This window comes from Arvicanthis niloticus, chromosome 4 (assembly GCF_011762505.2).
Source record: "Arvicanthis niloticus isolate mArvNil1 chromosome 4, mArvNil1.pat.X, whole genome shotgun sequence".
Taxonomy (NCBI): Eukaryota; Metazoa; Chordata; class Mammalia; order Rodentia; family Muridae; genus Arvicanthis; species Arvicanthis niloticus.
Genome location: NC_047661.1, coordinates 104,100,422 through 104,118,065, shown reverse-complemented (window position 1 = coordinate 104,118,065; position 17,644 = coordinate 104,100,422). Strand labels below are relative to the sequence as shown.

At 38.6% G+C, this 17,644-nt stretch overlaps 1 protein-coding gene across 12 annotated transcripts in view; it reads right to left on the bottom strand.

Moving 5' to 3' along the window:
- Camk2d (calcium/calmodulin dependent protein kinase II delta) overlaps positions 1 to 17,644 on the bottom strand; it is a 246,679-nt gene that overhangs the window by 54,838 nt on the left and 174,197 nt on the right. For 6 of the 12 annotated variants that reach the window (XM_076933224.1, XM_034501224.2, XM_076933221.1 and 3 more), the window contains 3 exons: positions 17,355 to 17,427; positions 8,493 to 8,595; positions 5,161 to 5,244 (listed from right to left, as the gene is read on the bottom strand). In XM_076933224.1, coding sequence (XP_076789339.1) covers positions 5,161 to 5,244; positions 8,493 to 8,595; positions 17,355 to 17,427 — 260 coding nt within the window. The remainder of the gene's footprint in view (positions 1 to 5,160; positions 5,245 to 8,492; positions 8,596 to 17,354; positions 17,428 to 17,644) is intronic. The other 6 variants (XM_034501223.2, XM_034501227.2, XM_076933223.1 and 3 more) reach the window with 1 other exon arrangement.

The following is a 17,644-nucleotide window of genomic DNA, read 5'->3' as shown; positions in this document are numbered from 1 at the left end:
GGTAGCTAGTTCACAAGGGTGGAGCCCTCAGGAAAAGTACTGGTTTCCTTTAGAGATCAAAGCACTAGATGTAGAGTAAGAGTAAGATGTTGTCAATATGCAACTGAAAAGCATCCTCACTAGAAGCACTACTGGCTTTGCTGTCTTAGTCTCCCATCCTCCAAGATGAGCCATCCATCCACCTGTGCAGTTCATATGCTGCTCTGTGCTGCTTTGTGGATGACAACTGTCTGCAGCCTTTACTGTATTGTTTATGAATCCTAAAATCTGCTGCCTTAAAGGAGCCTCTGGCTGGCTTGGGGATTTACGCCCAGTGTGACGATCAGATCATCAGACTCACACGGCAAGCTTGGGGGAAAAAAAAGCAAGATTGTGAGCCTTATCTGACAGGCGTTTTCTATTGCAGTTGTCCTTTATAGGAAAGCACATTTAACATAGAACATTATGTAGTACATGGAATAGATGCATGGTTTTTCAAGGGTGCAGTTCAGTGGTGTCAAGTAGATTCACAGTGCTAAGAGCAGCTCTCCCAAAGGCTTGTGTCTCTTAACACTGAAACCGTTCCTCTTTCTGGCTTTGTGAATTAAACTACTTCAGATACCTGAACACATTCACGCAGGGTTTGTGTTTTTATGCTGTCCTTCTATTTCACTAATATAATTCCTTTGATATTCATCCATCTGGTAGCGCATGTGAGAACGTTTCCTGTCTTTTTAAAACAATATAATATACTAGTATATATGTCATAGTGCTTAATTGATAAACTTGTCAATAAGTACGTTTACCCTCTTGTGAATAATGCTGTTATGAACACAGGTAGACAGAATTTCTTCAAGACTCTGCTTCCAAGTCTTTTAAATATGCACCCAGTAGTGGGGTTGCTGGATCATATGACCTCACAGAGTTTTATCCAATACTTCTGGGGCATGTCCCAGAAAGCTGAAGTTTTGATATAACGTCAGAACATACTGAAGTATAATGCGTAGTTCACAGTCTGAAAAGCACCAAATTAGGAAATTACACACACACACATATAAGAAATTACACACACACATTTAAGAAAATGTCATTCATCCTAAGGAGGAGGGCTTGCTAAAGACTATTTTTGAGCACAAGGCCCTCTGGGTGGCGACTGTTGAAGATGGTGATAAACTGGTGGCCCAGTGTCAGGCAGCTATAGCACTGACAGTAGCAGCTTACTGTCAACTGGGCTGGGATTTCAGAGTAACAAAACACCCAATGTTGACTTATTGCAGCTGAAGTATGAAAAGGCTATTTCCCTGGAGTTATGTGGCTATACACACAGTTCACTATGCAAGAAATGAAGAAACATGCCCCATAATAGTCCAAAGGTTTGGCCAAAGTTATGGTACATTCTGTGACCATTAGTGATATGCTGTTATTCATGATCATTCAGAGTGACATTTAATAAGACAAATAAAGTCCTAAGAAGCATGATTATATTCTAAGAGGCAAGCCTATGTTTACTGGATCCCTCCCCCTCCTTCTAGCTTTTATGTTTAAGAAATTTTTTATGGGAGGAACTCTATTAGAAGCCATCCATCCAGTGACATCTATAAACATTTGCTTATCCCAGTAGGGACTTATGGAAGCTGCTTTATATATAGGAAAACCATTAAAACCAATTTACTACTGGTAATGGCAGAACACAGGGTTATGTTCTGGCTTCCTCTGTGTCTAATATTTACATTTCACTAATGGACTGGTTGCTTTTAAAGAGAAGGTAGCAGTCAGACCATACTCTGAGATCATAAAAGCAAGGTAATGGTGGTGCTGAGATTTCCTAAGTGCAGATAAGTGCATGTTTCTAATAGTGTACAGTGTAGAAGGAATGTCTTTACATCTGTATGGAAATGGCACCTCTCTAGGCAGGAAATAGGAGGTGGGGCATCCGGGAGGCAGAAAGGATTTGGGGATAAAGCCAGGCATGGGAGATTTCCCCGGGGAAATGTGGTACAATAGATGCATGGAACCAGAGCTCAGGTAATCAGCCACATGGCAGAGCATAGATTAGAATAAATGGGCTAATTTGTTATGATCTAATAATAGAAAAGCCTAGCTATATGGCTAAGGTATTGGTAAATGTATTTTGAGTCTAAGTCATACTTCTGGGAGCATGGGACTGGGAGAAGAAGCCAGACCTAACTTCTACAGTACAGTCTTCCTTTAGTCTCTGTATCCATGTTTGCTTCACTGTTCTGTGTCAACCACTATATGACAAAGACCTTGTTATGGTGACTGTTTACAGCCTAAACCACATTAAATCATAGCTCTTTCTCTGGAATTGCTTTTTTCTTTTAATAAAAAGAAACTTAGCTAACATCATTTCTTACCACAGAATCCAATATCTATTTCTGGAAAAAAATAAAACCTAATTAATTGGCTATAGATAGAAGAGCTGATGAATGAAAAGTTTACCCTCAAAGCAAGCCATAAGCTAAAATAAAAAAATAATAAGCAAGAAGATGGCATTTTACAACTAAATTTAATATTCCTTCATTTCACCTGAGAGGACATAACAAAAAATGTCAAACAGTGAGTTGAGACAAATAACAACGATCAGGAAATTAAAAAAAAACAAAACAAACAAACAAAAAAAACTGTGCCCAGTGGTGGTCATTTCCCTAAACATGTGCTATGAGAGTATTTAGTTGAATATAGCAATGGATCACGTGGCCTCTGGTGAATTTCTAGACACATGACTAAAAGATGCCCATAGTCTCCCCTTTTATTTTCTCTACGTTATTTGTTTTGGGTCTGACTATGGTTTAATTCCTCATAGGAATGCTGATCATTCAAGGAGTATCTATGTAAAAACCTGTAACACTTGACTCCTCAAGGTTGAAGACATACAAATACAAGCCACTGTCCTCAATCTTCAGATACCTTGGATTCCAGTAACGACAAAGTCTGGTAGGACAGCCCACCCATAAAGGGAGGCAATTATCTCTGATGGCCAGACTGCATCCTGGAGCAGTACATGAAAACCAACTTGTCCCCTAAAAATAAGAGTTCTTCAATCATCGCTGAACTGGGAACTGAGACAGTAAGCAAGCCACACTTTGACAGAGGCTTCTTAATCATGTCTACAGCTTGCTCCCGGCTACACTTATCCCACCAACAACACCCCCCAAAACAGATTTGGGGTCATGGACCCTCTTTATTCATACTGGTCAATGTGGTCACATTGATTAAATCTTCTGTCTCTGCTTTTCTATTTAGTAGTCTCTTTAGCATTTAAAGTGAGTGACCAAGTCTAGCTTTTTAGGAGCTGGGACACTGGCCTCAATACTTCACTAACTCTCCTCTTGTTCCAGACCAGTAACTTTCCACATGGTCCCTATAGAGTTTAATATCTAAACATAGCATTCTATCTACACGTCATCATACTTCACAAAACATGGCTCTACTATATTTCAAAATGTTTTCAAGAACATGACTATATTCCATAAGACCTGCTACTGTCAGTCAGCCTGAGTCATGATCCAATCTGCTTCTTGTAAGTTCATCAGTAGAAACAAATCTGGGTGGGGAGCTAGTGTAAGAGAAATGTTTGAGCTACCTATGTCATTAGTATTAAGACTTAGAAAAGAGCAGTTGGCACCAGCTCTCGCTCACAAGTACCTTGGAGTTCATCTTTACAAAACAGCTTCAGGAAGGCAGAGGGAAGAGCTTGAGATACATCTAAGACCTCACTCAGCCTTTGATTTTAAGTGTTATTTCAAAACCTTCAGAACAATGATGACTTTACATTTTATACTGCTTTACACACTATAAAATGTTTTCTCTAAATATGTGACTTGTCTGACCCTCCCACAATTCTGTGAGGGTTGAATATTTTTATTTTACAGTTAAAAGGAAAAAAAAAATCATTGACACTAAGAGTCAGTGAAAACCAAAGGCTGGCAGTCAGACATGATTATAAATACAGCCCATTTTTATAACCATCTTTTTAGATATGGAGGGAACTCAGAACACACTGGAATCTCCCAGTTTGTCATTAAATATCAGGTTGTTGCTAACGACATAAAGCTGACAAGGAAGGAAGTATGGGATAGCATATCATTCTGACAGAGAAATTTCTTTTAAAGTAAAACTGAATCTAAGAAGTTATTTCTGGAACCTATGAATCAATTTAAAAATCATCTTCTAGGTATGCCGACCAACGCAGCACTGGAACATGCCTACAGGACACCATAGCCAGACTTCGGTAGGCCACACTTAGTTTTAGACAGTAGTAAGGGGGCTGGGTAAGGCTGAGAACACTAGGCTGTGCTGAGAACCTTAGTAAAAAAAATATTGAGAGCAGTCTGTAGGATTCCTCTTATTTCAGTCTTCCATCTATTTGAAGAATTTGTCAACAAGTAAAAATGTTATTATGAAAAATGATGTTGCAATTCTCCTCCTTGTATGGATATTTTTTTTATTAGGGTTGGCAGATTAAGGCTGGAATCAGACTTCACTCACTCATTAGTTTCAAGATTTACTCTCATTCTTGGAATTCTTGCCAAGTGTCCTAAGCAAACAGTTTTCATTAGAAAAACTGGTTGGCTCAGTAGTGTGAGCAAATAACCAGGATAAGGCTCTCCATATCTATGTTCTCAGTGTTCTAAAATAAAGCACTGGTGTCACCAGAACACTTCTAGATATGTCAACTTGCCCACCCCAGCCCTAATCAAAACCATGAGATATACTTTACCTACCTCTCCATGAATCTTTTAGGAGACTAAAGTTTGAAAGGCTCTGAGTTCAAGTCTAACAAAACTGCTTGCTACAGAATATTTGTGTCTTTCCCCAGCTTGACATAGTGAAATCATTAACCTTGCTGTGATGAAATTAGAAATGAAGTCTTTAGTAGGAAAAAGTTTTCATGATGCAGATTATGATGTCCTTATGATGAAGAATCTTTACCATGCATGAACTCAAAACCAGAAGATGGGCATCTATGAATCCAGAGGTATACTCTGTCTGGACAGTAAATCTATAGGCACCATGACTTTAGGCTTTGCAGCTTTTAGGATCATTACAAATACTTTTTAGTTATTTAAGCCAGTCAGTCCCTGGTGTTTTGTTATTGCAGCCCAAAGTGATGAAGCCACTGGGCTATTACAAAATTTGCTTTAAAATATGATTTCTTACCACATGCCCACATATCCACTGGTTTTCCATAAGGATCTTTACGCAGAACTTCTGGAGAAAGATAGCCAGGTGTGCCAGCAAAACCTAGGGGAAACAGATGTTCATAAGTCAGGGTTGGCAATGACAGCATTAGTAAAAAATGATCAACTAAGAAAGGATGCTTTAGGGGCCTTAACTGATGATAAGCTCTGTTTGTCCTACCATGTAGCTTATTTGAAAGAGTGTATGCACACGCACACACACACACACACACACACACACACACACACACACACACACACACATATTGGATCTACTATGATATCTAGTCTTTGTGATACAGGGGTAGATTATTTTACATGTTTTTAACATCACTTATATGATAGTTCAAACTAAATCTGTAAAAAAATATGAGAAAATAGAGGGTAGTTTAGTTCTTTGCAAAAGGTGACACCGAAATGCTTATGAAAGTCACCTATAAAAGAGGTGGACTGACCAAGTACATACTAAGACAAATCAAAAGAAAAAATTCAGAAAATATATTTTAAAAGAAGTATCATTTGAGTATAGGGTCATGAGGGTAGGGATTGGACTACCAGTAACTGAAGAACTCATTCTGAGAAGAAATAAGCCCAGAAAAATATCAGTTCAATGTGTACTAATAAATAACCAGGGTGTATTCATAGCTGGCAACTAAGTGGAGACCCAGGGACATTCAGATGAATCACCACTGAATATTGACCAACAAAACCTCCAACTCCAGAAGCCAGAGTGAGGGGGTGGATGGCAAAGAAAACCTTGTTATTGTACAAAACAGTTTAGAATCCAATAAGGAATGCTTAAGCAACAACACAATCTGTAACTAGACCCCAGTAGAAAATATTTCTACTTCTGAAAATGAGTTTTCAAATGAAGAATATTTAAAAATAACAAAGGTAGTCATTTTCATTTGAAAATGTTCCTTTAAAAGGCAAAAATGGAAAGTCTCTTTAAAAGAACATTCAAGCGGAGGTTCCTCCAACCATAAACTAATAACTAATGATGAGTTACCATGTTTACTTACTGGGAAGCTAAGCATCCAACAAACGAATCATTCCTCATAGCTACAATGAACTTATACTTACTACAGGGAAAAAAAAAAAACACCACAAAACAGACATACAAGAAAGAAGGTGTGTGACGGAGCTACTTCTCTAGCAAAATTAGATTAAACACAAGCCAATGATTTTATTTTATTTTTGTCTAATCCTCATTCATTTTGTTACTCTTCTCCTCCTCTGTTTGAAAGGATGTGGTCAACCACGAGAAAGGACTCCAAGGCAGGGTCTCTCTGGACAGCTTAAGTTTTACAAGGCTTATCATTAATCCATTGAGGTTCCACCACCTGAAGGTCAAGGATTACCTGAGGGCATAATGTGGTGTCACTGAAACGTAGGGGCAGGTACAATTGCTGCAAGAGGCTTTCCTTTTCCCTGGAATACTGTATACCATGTACACCCTCTCTACTCTCACCACCCTTCTCCCAAGGCTTCATGAATGACACACAGAGAATCTAACGAAAACTCATGTACAGTTCCAAGGAAGACCAGTGTGCTTTCAGATCCAGATCCTTCTCATCCAATGTGCTTTTGTTCTGAGCACTTGGCCGACAAGCCCCTTTAAGGTCTCTTGGAAGTAATCCTCTCGTTCTTGTAATGATGCTAATATTTGAGTCTTGGCTTTGCTCCATCATCATTCTCATTAGATGTCTATATTTGTCTCACTCAGTTTCAGCCTTTCATATGCAATCCATGTAGACCATGATTAAAAACTAGTAAACTTCCATTTGTCTTAAGTAACCTAGTCATAGTAGATGGCCAAAAACAGGAGAGTTAATGACTTTCTCTTTGGAAAAGACATAGAAAAAATTATTCCATAACAATAAGAAATGGAAAGATCAGGCTAAGGATGGTAGCACACATGTATAAAATGCAAGCATTTGGGGAACAGAGATCATAGGATTGTGATTTCAAGACCAGCCTGGTCTACACAGTGAGAGCCCGAATAAACAAATAAAGACAAATATAAAATATATGAACCCTTACCCTGAGGCTAAAATGTCAAAAAAATGCTATCTATCATTCTTATTCTTACTTAGAACCCTATTACTTAAACTGTCAGTTGACTCTAGTCTGAATCATACATCCAAGTGTATAGATTTCAGAAAACCATACATTGTGAGTATAGCTTGCTGGAGGCACAGTAGGCAAGGTCTTCTTCATCAGGAGATTTAGCTCCTAGGAATGTAGGACTGATATATATATATATATATATATATATATATATATATATATATATACTATCGATGTCAATAAGAACGCTCTGTCTCCCGGGATAAGATGGCTTTTACTCCAAAGAACAAACAGGAATATTAAAACAGAAACAAAGACAACTGTTGGAAATATATCTAATAGATTTTCTTCCCCATTTAATATTTAAAGTGAGACCCATAATGGTCACTAAGTAAAGTAATTCTTCCATGAGGTAAGATCAGGGTAGTGAGCCTCTGCTGCCCCAGAAGCAACAAAATGTTAAAAACCTACTGAAGATACCTTTTCCATCCAGTTCCTTAGGAGAAATGGGATATATGTGTATACCTTTGTGCTCCTTTGTCTCATTTTAATTTTTATAATTTTATCAAATGGGCTCCATAGAATGTCAGTTCTCACAGTTGTACCCAGTATTCAAAGACATCAGGGTTAGAGAGTGAAAAATAGATAGAAGGATCCAAGTACATGGGACTAAAAATGAGAGTGAAATGCACGAGTATGTGTATTCCAGAGGACAACTTCTGGTGCAGGTTCCCAGGTACTATCCATTTTATCTCTGAGACAGGGTCTCTCAGTGGTCTGGAGCTCACTCAGGAGGCAAGGCTGACCAGTCAGCGAGCCCCATGATACTGCTGACTGTCTCTTTCTCCCTAGTTGTGGGGGTTATAAACATGTGCTGTCATCTCTGGATCAAACTTTAAAATATTATTTATTATTACTATAAGGAGAGTACATGCATCCACCACACACATATGGAGGTCATATTGCACACTTGAGCCCTGCTGTTAATTCTTAGAACGAAATCCATGTTACCACAAACTATTTTTCAAAGTCTGAAAGATCTTGTTTTCTCAATTTTTTTTTTCTTACGCTATTTTCTCATTATAGACAATTTAACATCAATTTAACATCAGGTCCAATGTGTTAAAATTAGTGAAGACACTGCTAGAGGACCCTTCCTGTGTGGCTAGAGACTGACTGTAAGGAACCAGGAGTTCCAGGCTGGGAGGGCACAATAGCAGGAAGGAGAGTAGCCCTACTTACCAAACCACGCCTGCTGGTCGCCTTGAACTTCTATGGCTAAGCCGAAGTCTGCCAGTTTCACAGCTGCTCCTTTGGATTTGCTAGCTAAAAGCAAATTCTCAGGCTTTATTTAGAAAGGAGAAAGAGAGAGAGAGAGAGAGAGAGAGAGAGAGAGACTATTTTAAGTGACTACTTAAAATTGTCAACATTTGTACAAGATTAAACAGGGCGGGGCAGGGGAGGGGGTTGGGAAGCAAAACCCATGCACGGTTGTCTCTCCTGGACATTTCCATTCCTAAATCCCAGGAAAAGGATGGTTAAAAAACAGTAGAGAGCAATCATGTCTGCAGGCTTCAGACAGACTCATTGGGCACTGCAAAGGCAACAGGGAAGGATGCAGTTAGTAGGGCTGCTGTGTTCACCTGCTCACATGCCTTCAAGGACCACTCAAGGTGCACACTTGGCCAATGACAAGGACTTAAAAGCTAAACAGAGCACAGGCATTTTCAGCAGGAGAAAACCTGGCAAAATGATACCTAAAGTTGGACCAACCTACAGACATTTGGCAAAAGAAACTGCAAATTAAATCCCACTTGGTTTTAAAGAGTTTGGATTCAAATGTAAGGATTTTGATTCCTCAATGTTTCCAAACAATTTCTGCACAAATTTTGGAGACTGATTCTGAACTGTGTATCAAGATGGCTGTCTTTAAGAATCTGTTTGTTCTTAAAGGCGAAAAGAGTATATTGTTTGCCAAATGTTATAGCTAACTTTAAACAAAAATTTATATGCCACTTTTTTACTATGTAATTTACATTCTTTTAAAGTGTGACTGAAACATCACACAGATGTTTATTCTCCCACCTAAAATACTGTGAGTTAGACACGTTTTTCTTTGGTATCGATCATTCCACAAGGACTGATAAATCAGTCTTGGAATGAGGCTGTGTCTACACCATTGCTTCCCAACCAACACTAGAATTTTGAAAATAAGCACTGAAACAGAGCCTTCAATTTCCCTGGATTTGCTCATGGATTTTAAGAAACAGAGTGAGGAGATGCTCAGGGAAAGAGTATTGAGTATTATGTACAGTGAAGCCTAGCCCACCCAGACATCCGGAAGAATAGGACTGGACTGGCATGCACATGGAAGACTGGCTCAAAGTCTCCCTGCTTTGGGGGAAAAAAGTGAATTTGGAGCCTATGTCTCCATCCAAACAGTTGGGAAACAATGGCCCTTTCAAGTGCCAAAACTGTTCTCTGAAAATATGAAAACTTTATCAGCCAAATGATTTTGTTTATATGTTGACAAACAAGAAAGTTCATAGTTTTCATCAAGTTGACTACTCGGTAGATTTGTCAATTTTGTGGGGTTGTTTTGGACTTGAGTAAACACAGCCTAAACCAGTATTTATTAATTAAGCCAGCCATGCAAAACAGCAAAACCCATAAGCAGCACTTAGAAGAAATTAGGTTAAATCTATAAGAAATTAGAGTGTGAGCAAGCAAGTTTTAATTAAATACCAGAGTTCTTCAGGCCATTGACGCTCACTGCCATCAGATTCACTACTGTTATGACCACTGAAAATGTAAAAGGACCTTCGTAGCTTTTCAAGACTGAAGTATGGTTTTGAACTACCTCAACATCAAACACATCTTTAATTTGGAGTTTGAGAGGAATATGTTTCAAGAATGCAAAAGTGCTCTATGCTGAGGTAACTTTTATTATGACTTAATGTTTAAAATTGGAACCCTGGATATTTATTAGTGTGCTAATGTCTTGAATCAGGTTAAATTTGTTCACTTCTGAAATGTTAATTGTACAACTAATATGTGTGATCAACTCGCTTTCTATTTTCTAATTTAATGGACCCAATTTCCTATAATTCCATAAATAAGTAACTTGGACCAAGTACATTGAACTGTAGGCAAGAGTTGATTCTCCTCCTTTGGAACTTTCACATTCCACAGAACGGAGATATCAGAAACATCTGCTATGATGCATCTAATCAAATTTGCCAACCATAGACTCATTCACAAAACAAGTTCCAGTCACTTAAGACATCATGGTCATTTCTAGGACCTTAAAGTCTAATGGAATAGAAGTTACTTGAACAAATGCCACTGTCATTAGTGAGTAAGCTCTTTTGTCATTTAATGTGCTTTTACTCTTACCACTACACTGAAAAGCTTCTGGGCAAGGGTCTATGCACAAGACCCATGAAAACCAAGTCTTAGGTATTCAGAATAAAAGGATGCCTTAGAGTTTAATCATGCATGATCTCTGAATGATTGGGGCAGTATTCATAGCTAGAGATAACCTAGAAGGCCTTACTCTAGGACCTGTGAGTCATCCAAAGGGGGTGGGGGGAGAGAATCCATTGAGATGTGAGTTTCACCTGACACCCATGTAGACTGTTCAGCAGCAGCTATGCACAGGAGAAGGCAGGCCTACCCCACAAGGGATGGGATCCATTTTAACATTAAAAGCACTGAGATGTCATTGCATCTGGGACTATTATGTAGGCAAACCTAACAGAAAGAATATGGAATGGAAGCTGAAAAGTTAGAGCAGCTATTAATTTTTATCAAAGGAATCTGTTTCTTAGTGTTTCATTGTAAGATTGCTTTAAGTGGTGAGCTTTAATAAAACTGTAAATATATATATATCATAAATTTTACTTCTGTAGAGTTTCTTTTTTACTCTAAAAAAAGAGGGGGAGCCAGTTAGACTAAGTGTTCTATCATGGTCCATTAGGGTGCAGAAGGCTGACTAAATAATAATTTCTAAAGAAACATTTAGTGGGGACTGGCACATGTGTTTTGGGTTATCTACCACTCCTAACTTTCAACATGAAACTATGTTGTACTATACAGGTCTGTTGCTGAGTAGCTCAAACTCTGAATGCCTAAGAAGAGAATGGATTTGTGACCAGGTTACAGCAAGGCAGAACAAATCAAATATTGGTGACTGCATGGCTGCCTCCTTGGGAAGAATCTCCGCCATGTGACTTTGATACTATCCCATTGTTTTGACCTTCTAGGATGAATGTGACAGGCAGGATCAGAAGCATAGACCTTCCAACCCACCTGTGCAGGAACACAGGCTCAGCAACATGAAGGAATTGGGCAGAGTGAAGAATCAGAAAAAAATGTGAACTCAAGCTTCCTGTCCTGACTCTCATTCTGATTGGACACTGTCATTTCCTGCTCACTTCCTTCCTCTTTGCAATACTCTTATGAGGCTACGGATTACATCTCATGACAATGTGTAGTGGATTTGTATCATACAAACACCACACTTTGTAGGGAAGATATGTACATGGTGATTGGGTATTACATTCCCCTGTCATTTCAATGTGCAGAATGCATGTTAAAAACTGAAGAAATGTTCAGATTAATTCTGATGTTAGCCTACAGACTATGCAGTGATCTCTATCCTCTAACAATGAAACCACAGTTTAGGTTGGTTTTTAAATAGATTCTCCTGATATTCTCATACACAGGTTCCTTCCCCACCCCATTGCTTCTTAATGGTGCAAGATTTTCCATGACATCTGGTCTCGGAGTCAACAACCATTTATAGCATATCAGCTGCAATGAGCAGCAACTGTGTACAAGGTTGGTTCTGTATTTCATATGGATATAAAAGCAATAGCTTTCAAGATGTTGTAAAGACTTTGAGATTATTAACATAAAGGACTTCAGCAAGTTATGGAACCACCTTTAGACCTGGTGGAAACTTGGAATAGAAAAAAAAAAAAAAATCTCAAGCCTCAGTTCATAAAGGTAGGACACGTCCCAGAAGAGCCCAGCACTTCTTGCTTAGTTTCTTAATTTCTCCATCTTTTGGAGCACATAGGTTTGTGTGTGTGTGTGTGTGTGTGTGTCTGAGATGTGTGTGTATGCACCTGTATACACAGAGGCCAATATGGAGTGTTTTGTTCTAGTACTCTCTCCTTTTTGTGATGGCGTCCATCACTGAACATGGAGCTTAGTCACTTGCCATGTTGGCGAGGCAGTGAGTCTCTGAGATCCTCCCGTTTATGCCTTCCTGTGTCTGGATCACAGGAATGCTGTACCAGGCTTTTATCTGGGCTTTACAGATCCAAAATCAGTTCCTCATGCTTAGATAGTAAGCATTTTACCCACTGAGACCTCTCCTCAGCCCCTGGTTCTTTTTTAATCGATTGGTTCCTGTGGTTGTTTGAATGAGAGTAGTCCCCCTCCCCACCCATAAACTCCTAGATTTAAATACCTGGTCACCAGGGAGTGGCACCACTTGAAAGGATTAGGAGGTGTGGCATCATTGGAGAAAGTGTGTCTCTGGGATTGGGCTTTCAGGTTTCAAAAAGCCCTTTGCAAGACCAGAGTCTTTCTCCTGCTGCCTACAGATCTGGTTGTAGAACTCTCAGCTCTCTGTGTAGCCCCATGTCTGCCCGAATGCTACAATGCTCCCCACCATGATGACAATGGGCTACACCTCTGAACTGTAAGCCAGCCTCAGTAAATGCTTTCCTTTATAAGAATTGCTGTAGTCATGTTATCTGTCTACAACAATAGGTCACTGAATAAGACAGTACTCGCATTCCGTTCTGATGGTATAATGTGGTTCATTTTCATAAGGTAGTCTATTTGGAAGGTACTTTAAGCAACTCTTGATGTAATCAAAAATAATTGCTGACTACATCTAAATAAAATAAGGTAGACTTTAGGAACCATAGGACATAATCCTAATCTCCAGTCTTTAATGAGCATTGTCTTAATAAAGACAATCAAACTGATCAGGAGCTAATCAGGAATGCAATGATCACATGGGCACAAGTCACAGGGACTGTCTGGTACAAATGAAACCACTGTCTATATTCTAAGACTCAATAAGTAGTAACATATGTGTAAAATGAGTGATTTAATGTTAACATTTTTATTATAACCATATCAAATGATTTTATCGTGACAGATTATATGATGGTTAAATTCTCCTACATACTATTTATAATAAATTTGAAAAGCCTTTCAAAATTCTTTTTCTTTATTTTAAAATCTCTGTAATCCATCCTGAAGGTAGCTATTCTGTTTTGGGATGTTTTTGGTCACCTTTTCTTTTAACAGAGAAGGTGTGAGCTAAGGTCCCAGGAATGAATTAAATGGAATTTTGCACAAACTGAAAAGCTTGAATGCCATCTTCTCTTGTTCCATCAGTGCACGGGTACAGGCAGGTTTAGCATTCATTTATTTACCATCCATTCATTCTTTGTTTTATATGAGTGAATTCCTGATTTCATGTACTGAGATCAGGGAACTTCTGAGTGAAGCCAACTCTTGAGTTTTCACTCCGAGAACCCTACTTCTGGTATCATGCACAGGCAGGCAGATCCACTAGAACTCCACATCCCATTCCTGTCTCTTAATATCTACGGTGAACACACCTTGCTGAGCTGAATGAAAGACACAGACTGTAACTGGTGTAACTGTGCCCACAGCCACTGCTTCTCAATAGCCTCACACACCCTGGATACCCAATAAATGACAGAATGTTCCCTAATGTGTTGGGTTTTCACATACAGTCCTTTTAAGCTAGCTAGACAAATGCTATGCAGAAATGATTGTCTTTTAAGCTCTTATCCAAAGATGGTTCCGAGGAAAACAGGACAAGAAGTTTCATAACTATTCAAAATTTACAATTCACAATGTAATGTGTCTACTACACATGGCTAACAGAAAGCTTACTGGATGCTTTGCATTACTCCTGCTCTGAAAACTAATTTCTCTCTACTCCAATAAAAAATTTCTATGACGTAGTCATAAACATCTCCAAAATTAAAATATTCCTGTCTGTCTATTATCTATCTATCTATCTATCTATCTATCTATCTATCTATCTCTCCATCTACCTATCTACTATCCATGTATCCATCAATCCATCAATTCAACCTATCTAATACCCTTCTATCTATTCACCCATTTAGCTTTCAAGCATCTATTTACATATCTACATGATGACTCTTACATTACTTGCTACTCAGAAAAGAGGCCATTACAAAAATAGCTATGCTGAGGGATACACAGGGCTTTACTTTTTAGCTAATAGCTTCAGTTGTATCATGACACTTCCTACATACCCAACTACACTATAATCTAATCATTACTGTTAGAAGCTCTCATCATATCTAGATATCAATCAATGGCCCCACTACTGGATATATAAAATACTGCTGGACATAAAACACATGTCCACTGAGAACAACCAGGTGGTGACTATCTCCTCCCTCAATCTGGAGCCATCCTCTGTTTCTTTTTCCCAGTTTGCCCGCTATGCCTTAGTTTTGGTTCTGCATGCTTATTATACTTTTGTATCTTATAGATTCCTGAGGTTGGCAGTTAATCAAGTATTTGAAATGATGTTATTGTTCTTTTAAGATACACTTATCCTTTTTTGTGGATAATCTATTAAGATTGATCTTCCATTACAAATGTGCTTTATACACATTATACTTTTGTTTGAACTTAACTGTTTCTAAGTTGAAGAAATATGTTGCAAGCCTTGGTTATGTTAAGATCCTCTGCTAGGCACTGTGGAGTCAGTCACATGGCTCTTGGTACAGGAGTACCTTAAAATGTTCAGCAGCCATAAGTAACTTTGATAGTGATAATAAACATACCCCTGCCTATGCTTTTGCCCAAGTGATTTAAATGAACTAAACTACATGCATTCAGTATCAAATTCTATGTAAACTAACATATGAGTCAGGATAAAGAGATACAAACAGACGGTGTAGGAACTGTGGGGGAAGCTTGCTTTGAAGCCTGGTCATGAAGGTCTTTATATTTTAGTACATTGGTGAATGTGTAACTTCCAGCAGTTCATTATCCTATATAAATATATTCATTTGGTAAAAAAGGCACACAGTGAACTCAGGGGTTTAACACACGTACACATGCATACAGTGCCTTTATTGTACAAGTTGTAAACTCTATTGTAAAGTCTATTAGTACAAGTAGGAAGTGGTCTACTGACAAGCTCTGAGAAGCAGACTCTGTAGGAGTCTGTTCAAGTCATCAGTTTGATAGAACTAGGTCAGCAGTTACAGAGATTGCAGTAAGTGCTCTCAAAAGTCCATCTCCATACTTTCTGAAAATCAGAGAGATAGGATGGAGAAACCAGGGTTCACACCATCTCTTTTGGTAGTGAACCTTGCCTGGATTTTTTATTACTGGGTTTAGATCTTATGCCAGAAGACTATTTCCTTCACAGTCACTGTCCCAGGCCTCTATCATTTTTGATTTTCGAGTTTCAGTTTTTGAAGGGCTTAACTAAGTTTGTACATATAACAGCATATCCATGTCCTGATCCCATAACATAAGACATAAAATTAAGGGAAGAGAATTTCCCACTTTTTATATTTGTCTTCAGAATACACATAAGGTCACATCAATGCAGTAAAATGTTTCATGTGAGTGTTAGAGTATCATAAAACAGCACGAATAGTATGCATACCCACTCATGCCCACTGGATGGATAAGAAGTCCAATGGGTGCTGACAGGTAACACAAATGGCTTCTGACTGTTCACTCTCATGTCTACTAATAAATTTTTGACCCTGTTGGCCAGGATAGGACTTTTCAAAGGCACACATGGTTTTTCTTTATCCTAATAGGTATATGTGGTTAAGTGTTAGAAAGTGTGTGATATCCTATCCTGACTCACCCAAAGAAAACATTGTAAACCACAGCTTTGCTTGTTACAGCTCAAATTCACAGAATCAACTGAAATCTAAAAAAAAAAAAATTCTGGAAAACAAAGTCAATGTTCTGGCAAAAATCATACTTTCACATAGCAATGCAGGGTATTTTGATACATATTCTCATTGAATATTAAGTAAGACTACAGATTTGCCACTTATTACAGTCCCAGAAGAAAGTGTGTGTGTGTGTGTGTGTGTGTGTGTGTGTGTGTGTGTAAGAGAGAGAGAGAGAGTGGGGGTGGAGCAAGGATTTCAGGTCCTTCCACTGAACACTACACTGTTTCTGTACTGATGCCTGGACATGTTGGGGTTGCAAACAAAGAACTGAAACTACAGTACTCTGTGTAGTAATCTGCTGCCCTCCCTGCACCCTCTGGCTTTATTTCATTTACTATCATAGGTTTCACTGTTTCTCAAAAATATCAAAAGTAAACCTAAAGTTAGCAGATTGGGACAGAAAATTACTGGAAGATTCCCCTAGCCTGTCTCAGTCCAAATGACCCAAAGTCTTCTTGTTCTCAGTGGTAACAGGAACAGTAAAGTCTTACAAGTTAGTGGGCTCCCATTGAAAAGATCTAAACCTGCATTTTATATACTTGGTTACAATCTTTTTCCTTCTTTATTTTTAGGAGACCTTAGTATCTTAGCCCTTAGAAATACAAATAAAAGAATCAAAACGCCTACAGTCCTAGAATTCCAAGAATCAATGGCAGGGGAAAGAGTTTAGAGTTCAAAATGGCACCTAATCACTGAACCTAAGCCCATGTTAATACTTTTAAAAACTATTTATATAATGTAGATGTATAGTATAAATGTAAAACATCATGTTTGATCCATGTGTACAAAAATCATAAATCTTAAAGTCATCTTAAATTCTATGCCCATTCCCTGGGGCATGGAAATAAATTATTTATTGTTAATGTTAGGAAATTCTTTCCAAAAGATAAGGATTTATCAGTCTTGAGGATATGTTAGAAGATGAACTACGGTTGTGGAAGGGGAAGCACTGGATTCATGTGTGGAACGAGTCCACAGAACTGTATTGCTTGGATGATTGCCTTTCTGGGCATAACTGCAGCTGAACAGTCATTAGAAACTGTGTGGCTCTTTCTTCATCTTCTCCAACAGCTTTACTCACCTTCAGGTCCCGATGGACTACGCCCATCTGATGGCAGTGTAGCACAGCCTCCAGGATCTGCTGAATGCAATGACTGCATGCAAACACCAGGGGGCGTGTGTTAGTTCCCAAGCTTACACTCACTGTCTGTATACCCGCAGAGAGACCGGGTTAAAGAGCAAAGCTAGTGGACAACTAGTGTTGTATTTTAACTCCTTCAGTTAGAGAAACACATTGCTCCGGGAGCGTGACTACTACCTCAGAACAATGAGAATATTACCAGCTGTGAGTCATGATGTCAATCTATGTGG